Source organism: Myxocyprinus asiaticus, chromosome 38 (assembly GCF_019703515.2).
Source record: "Myxocyprinus asiaticus isolate MX2 ecotype Aquarium Trade chromosome 38, UBuf_Myxa_2, whole genome shotgun sequence".
Taxonomy (NCBI): domain Eukaryota; kingdom Metazoa; phylum Chordata; class Actinopteri; order Cypriniformes; family Catostomidae; genus Myxocyprinus; species Myxocyprinus asiaticus.
In genome coordinates this window covers 8698054-8707494 of record NC_059381.1, presented here as the reverse complement: position 1 = coordinate 8707494, position 9441 = coordinate 8698054, and the positions used below count along the sequence as shown (strand labels likewise).

Here is a 9441-nt window from a genome sequence, read left to right as displayed (position 1 = left end):
ACAAATACCTAGCTGTTTTCAATCAATCCACCCATACCATGCAAAAAGAACATACTGACACTGAATATGCATGCACACACAAGAGCTATACAAAACAGGAAGAATGCATGACCATTATCCACAAAACATAAGCATATCCTTGTATTTGTGGTTCATAAATGGACCACAGGCACAGGCTCCTTTAAAACTTCCTTTAACCCTCTGGCGATGATGTCTTCTGTGCTTTTAACAGGAGGAGCAAACACTGTGACACACACAAGCCCACCTCTGTTGAAAGCAAAGTTGTGTTGGTTTAAAGTGCGTGATCTTAATGCTCAGACATGCCGCACAGAAAGAGATGCCACGGTCGTAAGAAAAGCACCAATGAGGTATGTTTCTTGAAGCCTGTTCTTTCTAACACAGTTGCCAATATCGAGTCAGATGTCATATTGCTGTCAAGTATGTTTCACACTTCGTTTGTAATGGAACTTATTTGCTGTGTAAACACTGATAACAGCTTCTGCTAGAAGGACATTTATTGCTTGTGGCTTGACTAGTTGTTTGAGATATCCATAAAACTTTGTGAGTGTTTGCATTGAATGTCCCTGCTGAAAAAAAGACCAGATAATCTTGGTGAGGCTAGTCAGTTGGCTGGGTTTAGAGGGCTTTGGTGCCCTTCTCAGCGGGTCAGGCTGATGATGAGCTGAGACCTCCTTTAAGCACTGTGCATATTTTTACAATGCGCAATGCAAATTAAAGTTTAACTTTCACATTGCAATGGACGTCTTGAAACGAAGATAAACCGCCTCGATGACTTATTTGCTGCAATTATCCGTGTGTTCTGGTACCCACACGCACGAGAGTGGCTTTAGCTGAGCGTGAGAGAGAGGAGGACAAATTACGTGAATGAGAGACAAACTAATTGCCAAATATAACGCGAGGAAGGCTTTAACAGACCGTTTCCCGACTTCCAGGAGACGCCGTCATGGCATACGCCGCGTATTGGACGATGCTCGTAAGTAGCCGCGTCTCCGTCATGTCATGAACTGCACAGCAAACTTTCTTGACTGGAATATGAATACGTTTTGAGGGTGTCTTCAAAACGCCTGAAAATGCAAACCCTTCAGGCTTAGGTCGATCTTTGTACACACAGACTCACGTATTAAAAAAAATCAAAACAATAGTTTCGATGTGAAGTTGGGCGTTGTCTGGTTAAGTGATGTCGGTGAAGTTTGAATGCTTTTGCTTGCACTGGAAAGTTTCTTGATGTGTTCTGCTGTAGAAATGAGAGGATCTGGCAAGTTTAAAATAAGTCATTTATTACTGAAGATCAATATATTCAAAGAGGAACTAGCTCTGAAGAAAGGGTTGATAGAAGTGCTATTTATTTGAATTGTGGTTTCATGCAGGGCCATATTGTGCAGACACATGGACAAAATAAACAGAATAGAAAAGCATTTTAATCATGTCAGCAGATGTTTAATAGTAGGCACATTTCCCCTGGAACAGTTCAATTGATGCTTTATTTCAAATAGTTGTGAAACCTCAGGTTAGCCAAGACATGTTGGGCGTTGTGACATGTTTCACACAGTTATTGTAAATTTGAAAGGGCCCTTAATCAGTCTTTCTTTTATTCTCTCTATCTCTTTCTCTTTGTTTGTTTCTTTCCAGAAAAGTGACCCCTCAGCACAAAAACAAGCCCATGTCCCTCAGACCTCAAGGTTTCAGGTAGGTAGTACACCACACCAACCTTTGCTTGCTTGTTTATACTCATCCTTTTGAATGTACTATGTCTCCAGGCACCAAAAAAAGCAAATAAGGCAAAAATTAAGTTATGACAACCAAAATGTTGTAAAAGTACTGTTTAAAGTTCCCATGAAATTTATGATTTTATAACTGTTGTAACTTTGTTTTTCTGCCATGAACAATGGTTACCATGGATATAATATTTTTGGTTGAATGTGGTTACCAATTTAAAATTAGTATTAAGATTTTGTTAGCAGGGGCGGTTCTAGAGGGGGTCCGGGGGACAGCGGCCCCGTTAGGTCTTTTATACTTCACACGCTGTGGCTTCTTCATCACCCTCTAGTGGACCATGGAGGTGCTTGTCTACTGACAGCCAGTCATTTTTGCTGTTCTCACTGAGTCAAATCCCAGAATAAATGTACTGTCACAGATATAAACTGTAATACTTCAAAACAACAAATGTTTTATCATCATCAAGTTTTCTCATTTGAGGATGTCCAGCCCAGTAAATATAAAATAGAATTCCGTTATGACATAATTATCTGTCTGCTTCCAAGAGCTGTAGGTGCTTGGGCAACTTGGACAACTTGGAGTGGAATGCATCTGTGAATGTGGGGCAACTGAGCAAATTAATTGATTTTATGTAGATAAAAATGCACTTGTTTTCTAGTAGGTCTCTGGTGAGCTGCAGAGTTATCAGTGTCCCATGACTCTGTCATGAAATGGGCACAGGAATATTTTGTGACTAAAAATATCCTGAAACTCCACTTCATCATAAGCTCCTGTTACAGTGACATAAACCTGGCAATGTAAAAGCCCTGTAATCTAAATATGAAGCACAGTAAAAATTTAAGGGACAGTTCACCCAAGAAAGAAAATTCTGTCAATTTACTCACCCTCATGTTGTTTTAAACGTGTATGACTACTTTCTTCCATAACACAAGATATTATGCAGAATGCATTCACTATCATTGCATCTTTCTTCCATACAATGAAAGTGAATGGTGACTAACATTGTAGACCAATGGGGTTAATTATGACTGAATTTTCATTGTTTGGGTGAACTAACCCCATAAGAAAGCTTGAGAATGTGTGGCTGAGTGTTTCTCAAGATAAGACAGCTGGTTTAACTGGCTCATTGAGTACTCAGATGTGTCTGCAAGTGCTTGTGATTATGCATGCCAGATAAATGTCTCTTTGCTTAAACATGTTTGTGTTTGAGGGCTGTTTTAAAAGCTTAACTTATTAATGAACATTTATTAATTGTCTCCAGGTGTTAATGTCGGTTAATGTTCTCATAGTTTGAGTGTTCATGCAAGTTAAAGAAAGGTATGTGGGTGTGTCAAACAGATTTTTGTGTAATTGTGCATGTTTGTGTATGAAGGGACTTAATGCAATGAGGCGTTTGTGAGGAGTGTTAGGTTAAGGGGTAAGGGTTATGGGATAGAAAATATCATTAGCTTAGTATAAAAACAATAGAAGTCAATGGAAATTCCCCACCAGGATAGAAAAACAAACTTTTGTGGGTGTGGGTGTATGTGGGTATATTGTCTGCTATGACAAATGCAGGATGGTCCTCTCAGAAAGGTCAAACTCACTCCTTTAACTAGGCCCCATACTTCCAGTTAAGATCAATCTTAATTCTGTGGCATGTAAGGACATTTTAGTAAAGAGTCTGCTTCCAACCTTGAAGCAAAAGTTTGAGGAGAGCCATTTTCAGTTGAAGCAGTTGACAGTGCCCCTCTACACAAAGCATAGGTCCAAGGAGCGGTGTCAGAAAATGCTAGTCTTGGTTTCGTGCAGAGCAGCACATTGCTCCTTAATGCATTGTTAGAATTATAGTTTGGAAGTAAGGCTTTTTCTCATGCTCTAAAAAATTGCAAAGCCCTTTTTAATGCTGTCAAACATGCATAACTGCATGTCCACATGTGATTAAACTTGTGCTATCAGTTGGAAAGTATGGATGTTTGTTTTTCCACACCCAAGCCCTTAACTGAGGTATCTCACTGAACAACCATGCTTTGTTCTCAGCATTTGGGGACGATAGTACATGCCTAGAGTAATATGGAATGTTTCATAAGTGCAGGTCTCTGATTCCGTCTCCCCTAGAGCTGCACTTTGCAGTTACATCGAGTCCTTGTTTTCTGACCTGCAGTATTAAAACTTATTTTTTTAATAAGTTTTATTATTTTATTTTAATAAGACTAAAAGTCTTTCTTTACCATTCTTGCTAGACACTCATTCCCTTGGAATGTGACATTCTGCTGGAAAAGCAGACAATTTGATTGGGGGTCCTTTGAGGAGTTTGTTTGGCTTGCATGCTCTAATGTGAAGTTTTTCAAAGCTTAGTGATCTTAGTCACACTTGGCAGCCGACTCATGAATAGGGACGCAGAAGTCTGGTCCTGCCCTTACCCACCGTACACTTGCATCAGAACTGGTTTTGCTTCAGGACCCAGATTTTATCAAGTGGCGACCCAACAAATTTCCAAAATAGTTTATTGTTATAAAAAAAAAAAAAAAAAAAAAAAAGGAACAATAATTTCCTTAAAATCAAATATGAAATGTATTAAAGGGTTAGTTCATGTGAAAATTAAAATTCTTTCATAATTTACTCACCCTCATGACATCCCAAATGTGTTTGACTTTTTTTTTTTGTTTTTTTTTTTGCTGAACACAAATTAATTTTTTTTAGATGAATATCTCAGCTCTTTAGGTTCATACAATGCAAGTGAATGGTGACCAGAACTCCAAAAGCTCCAAAAAGGAGATAAAGTCATCATAAAAGTCATCCGTATTACTCCAGTGGTTAAATCCATGTCTTCTGAAGCGATTTATTTTGTTTTGGGTAAGAACAGACCAAAATATAACTCCTTTTTCACTGTACATCTTGGCAGCAGTCTCCTTGGCGATCATGATTTCAAGCTCGATTACACTTCCTATAGTGCCATCTAGCGATCTGCGCATGCATCAGGCACTAGGAAGTGTAATCAAGCTTAAAATCATTATAGTGCCTAGACACTGCAATGACAAGAACAGACCATTTTGGTCAGTAGATTAAATCGAGCTTGAAATCATGATTACTAAGAAGACTGCTGTCAAAATTTATAGACAGACCCGTGTCCCATTTTTTGGGTTACAACTCACCAGTTGAGAATCAGTGCATTAGAGGGCAGCATACCTTTGCTCCAATCAGTTCGTACTTTGTTTCCTTTGTCAGTTCAAGAATTTAATTGTTTCTGACTGTGTGCCTCTTGCAAATGTACCATAAAAATCTCCATAAACGTTTATCTTCGGAACATGCCAGGTACAACAAGCAAACATACGCCCTTGCTATCCTATGTGTATCAGGCATGTCTTGGTCAGATGGTATAAATTACATGTGCTTCCCTATTTAGCCATATCCCTTTCATTCCCTCCTGTTGAGTCCGCCTACATTAGGAGCCCTAGGTCCTCCCATTTCCCCCGTCGCCCCCTTTCCCTTAAAGGAATAGTTTACCCAAAAATGAAAATTTGCTGATAATTTACTCACCCTCAGGCCATCCAAGATGTATATGACTTTCTTTCTTCAGAACAGGATTTAAGATTTTTAGGAAAGTATCCCAGGTTTTTAGCTTCATCCAATGCAAGTGAATGGACACCAATTTATGATGGTCCAAAAAGCATATTTAGGCAGCATCAAAGTAATCCACACAACTCCAGTCGATTAAATAATGTCTTCTGAAGTTAATCGATACGTTTGTGTGAAAAACAAATCGTTAATTAAAACGTTTTGATGCTGACTGACTATGCTTTTTGGACCGTCACAAACTGGTGTCCATTCACTTGCATTGGATGAAGCTAAAAACCTGGGATACTTTCCTACAAATCTTAAATCCTGTTCTGATGAAGAAAAAAGGTCATATACATCTTGGATGGCCTGAGGGTGAGTAAATTATCAGCAAATTTTCATTTTTGGGTGAACTATTCCTTTAACATGCCTCTTTCCTCCCACCTTTTGAACCCGCCTCCAGGAAGTACACTAACCCTGCCCCTTTCATCCCCGACAACTCCTCCTCCGCTCTGTGCCTGGAACATGCTGTAGCTCAGACAGCATTCACACACACACCCAGCCAGAGGCAGGGAGAGTTACAGAGACGCTGCCACAAACTCAGCACTGCTAAACATGGGCCAGTTCTTCAGCTGGATCCGCAGCACGCGGGACCAACCAGACCTGCAGGACGCCACCGTTGAGCAACAGGTCTCACTTACTGGATATAAACATATTGAGGTCACAGAGAGTAAATTGTGCATGGGTTTACTTTAGTATTCTGCAAGTGTGTATTAGAGTGTGTTTGAGGTGCAGAGATTGACTTGACAGTGCAAGGATTTAAACAGTGTTCTTTTCTAACATTTGGCTGAGTGTTTCAACACAAACAGCAAGAGTGCTTGTCAAGAGGTCTTGGCTGTGATTCAAGTCTGGGGGGAGGAGTGCTGGAATGTGTGGGGAATGCTCGGAAATTTGTTTTCAGAAGTTATAAAGGCTGTAATATACTAGGGGCATTTAGGACTTAAATAAAACTGCACCTCTACAAATAAATGTTCTGTCACCCTGAACTTGGGCATGGCAGTCATTTAAAAGTGGGGGTGGGGTGGCACAGCTGTCAGTAGGTGGCTCGCACAGACCCAACACTTACAGTGCAGTATTAACATATTACAGTATATATTAGTATATAAGTATGATATAAGTATTCTATTAAAATATACGTATTATTTACTTTTAATATTTGTAGTATTTTAAAGATTCAAGTATTGCAAAATAATTGCAAAATTGGCTACAAAAATAAAGGGCATCTTGTGGAGCGCCTGCTTCTGTTTCACACATGACAATAAAAGACTGAGCACAAGCTGGTCCTGAAAAAATTATTTAATCAATTACAATAATGACAATTTTGTTTTTCACTCCATTTTGTGCATTGTGGGATTTAAATGTATCTAAGTGGCTCGAGTGTTTTGACTACATTCACCAAAATTCATTCAGATCCATTTAATGATTCAGTGACCATTTCTGGTGATGCCAGAAGGTTGTGACAAATGAGTGTCTTGTGTGAAATTAGTCAGCCACTGAATCAACGATCAAAAGAAAATTGTAATCCTTTAAAATTTTTATGTCTAAAGACCTACAAAGAGACTTTAGTAGATGTTTTAAGCATTATAAGAACAAAGCAATTCTATCCTTTCTCTACAGTTTGTGAGCTGCTGAGCATGACTTTTATCAAACGATAACAGTAATATCCTCATAATATTTCCGAGTTTCAATAACATCCGTACGTTTTCATATATAAAAAAGTGTGTCTACATATCTATTGACTAAAGCAAAATGCCTAAGTGTTCTAAGATCGCAGCAGATCTATCTTTTTTCCTATACAGTTTGTCGACTGCACACCAACATAGAGATTAAAAAAAGGGGCTGATATTAAAAATAGCTTTACATATTTAACACAGATCAAGTAATCTGCTTAAATTGGCAAAAACAACCGATCAAGCTATTACCTCACAAACATAATGTAAAAAGCACAACTTAATGAAGACTCATGTGCTGATATAAACTTCAGTTACAACGTGTGCTTTAAAGAAGGATTGTCCTTTGTTTTTTTTCTGCAGTGCATTTCACGTAATGCTGCCAATAAAGAATATGCTGATAAATAACTCCCGTTTGTGTGTCACTTATCTCTAGATTATTAATTTAGATCAACATCAATGCCTATAAATAACATGGATAAATGAGTATTGTTGAAAGCAACTTTGTAGAAATTAACAGAGCCACGTTGATTAGACTGTCTGACTGACGGCCTACTACATAAGGGCTGTTTCAGCTCATGAAACTCAACTGTGATTGGCTGAATGGTCGCTCAGTCAGCCCAAAGTAACAAAATAATACTGTATACAAATCCACCATTTGGGCTCAGTATGGGTTTAGCTTGGAAAAGTGAGGGGAACAAAAATCACCTTTTTAAAGAATCTGGGGGACGTGTCTCCCATGTCCCCCACGGCTGCTACACCCTTGTATGAACTGTTTGCCTGGCAATAGATTTAAGTGTTGCAATGTGCAGTGCTGTTAAAAGCTTTTACTGATAGTGTTTTTGGGTGTGTTTGTGAAGAAGCAGTGGTGATTCATTGGATGATTAATGATTATATGTTATGTCATACCGCTCAACAAATACATAATTTGCTGAAATAGTTCTTAGGTCCTAGTTCACCCGAAACTGAAACTTCTGTTATCATTTATTAAGCCTCATGTTGTTCAAAACCCAAATGACCCAGTGGTCTAACAAAACATATAGTCCCGCCCCGAAATAATGCCATTGCTTGGACTTTTCAAACATACAGATCAAAGTTTTTACTTTTTTTTGGCACAAATTCACAGTGTTTACACTTTTGTGGGATTCAGCCAATGAATGGCTTACTTACCGTTGTCTTCGCATATTCAGCTGGGATAGGTGAATATATTTTAGTGTGTCACTATCCTGTTAGAACAGATAGAAAATGTAGTTGCTTAGACTCTTCTCTGCATTAAGGTATTTTTTAGCATCATATAATGTATTGTAACAGTGTAAAAAATATGAATTTAATCAAACGACAAGTACAATTATGCATCAGTAAGATAAATGAATCAATCAAAAACGGGTTTAAATGTTCTAAAACAAAAACTGTTTGCATGCATTTTTGCCTTTTGCAATGTTCTGCTCTACATCCTGATCCAGAGTTTTTGTTTTTGGAAGGAGAACCCATCAAAGTTGTTAAAGAACTTAAATTTTTAGGACTTGTGTTCGATAACAAACTTACCTTTATTCCACAGATGAAAAACCTGAGGAAAAAGTGTTTCAAGACATTGGATATTATAAAAGTGCTGGCAAAATCAAAATGGGGTGCTGACTTCACTGAACTTTTACGCCTTTATAGAGTACTAGTCAGATCCTGGTTAGACTATGCATGCTTTGAATATTGTTCAGAACAGACGTTTGAAATTGGCACTACAGTATGCAGTGAAACTTAAGGCAAACCAAAGCAGTCCAGCCTACTTGACCGTTTTTCACCCCGAACGATCTTATATGAAGCCAGACCCAGCTATATCAGACCTTTTGGAATGAGGATAAAACCTTATTCGAGAACCTGGATATCAATTTGGACAACTTAACCCGAGCACATTTTTGTCCTATACCTCCATGGGCTCTGAAAAGGCCAAATATCATTTTTACAATGACCCAACACAAAAAGACAGAGACACACCCTAATGAGTACAACCGGCAATTTTTAGATATAAGTCGTGATTTTCCACTCCATAAACCTGTATTTATCAAAAGCAGATAATAAAGAGATACTGGAGATCAACATTATGGAATCTGTATTCCTGGACAATGCTCCATTTTTACTGCTGAAGCTCATGCCCTGCTTTTAGCCCTGAAAAGTATTAAGAATGAACAAGGGCGACATTTTTTAATCTTCACAGACTCAAAGTCTTGCCTTAAAGCTCTGGAATCTGTAAAGACTGACCACCCCATTATTTTGAGTATTTTATCTAAAGTAGATATCTTACAGAAAGAAAACTTCAGTATCTTTTTCTGCTGGATCCCAGGTCATATTGGACTGTTGGGCAACAAGAAAGCAGACATAGCAGCTAAAGAAGCCCTTACTCTAGAAATCACAGTATTAGTATAGTATTCCACCCTCAGACCTA

At 38.4% G+C, this 9441-nt stretch overlaps 1 protein-coding gene across 1 annotated transcript in view; it reads left to right on the top strand.

Moving 5' to 3' along the window:
- The first annotated feature begins 305 nt into the window (after positions 1 to 305).
- Positions 306 to 9441, top strand: part of LOC127428625 (titin-like) — a 76896-nt gene continuing 67760 nt past the window's right edge. The window contains 2 exon segments of the mRNA XM_051677088.1: positions 306 to 368; positions 1651 to 1707. Coding sequence (XP_051533048.1) covers positions 321 to 368; positions 1651 to 1707 — 105 coding nt within the window. The 5' untranslated portion in view covers positions 306 to 320.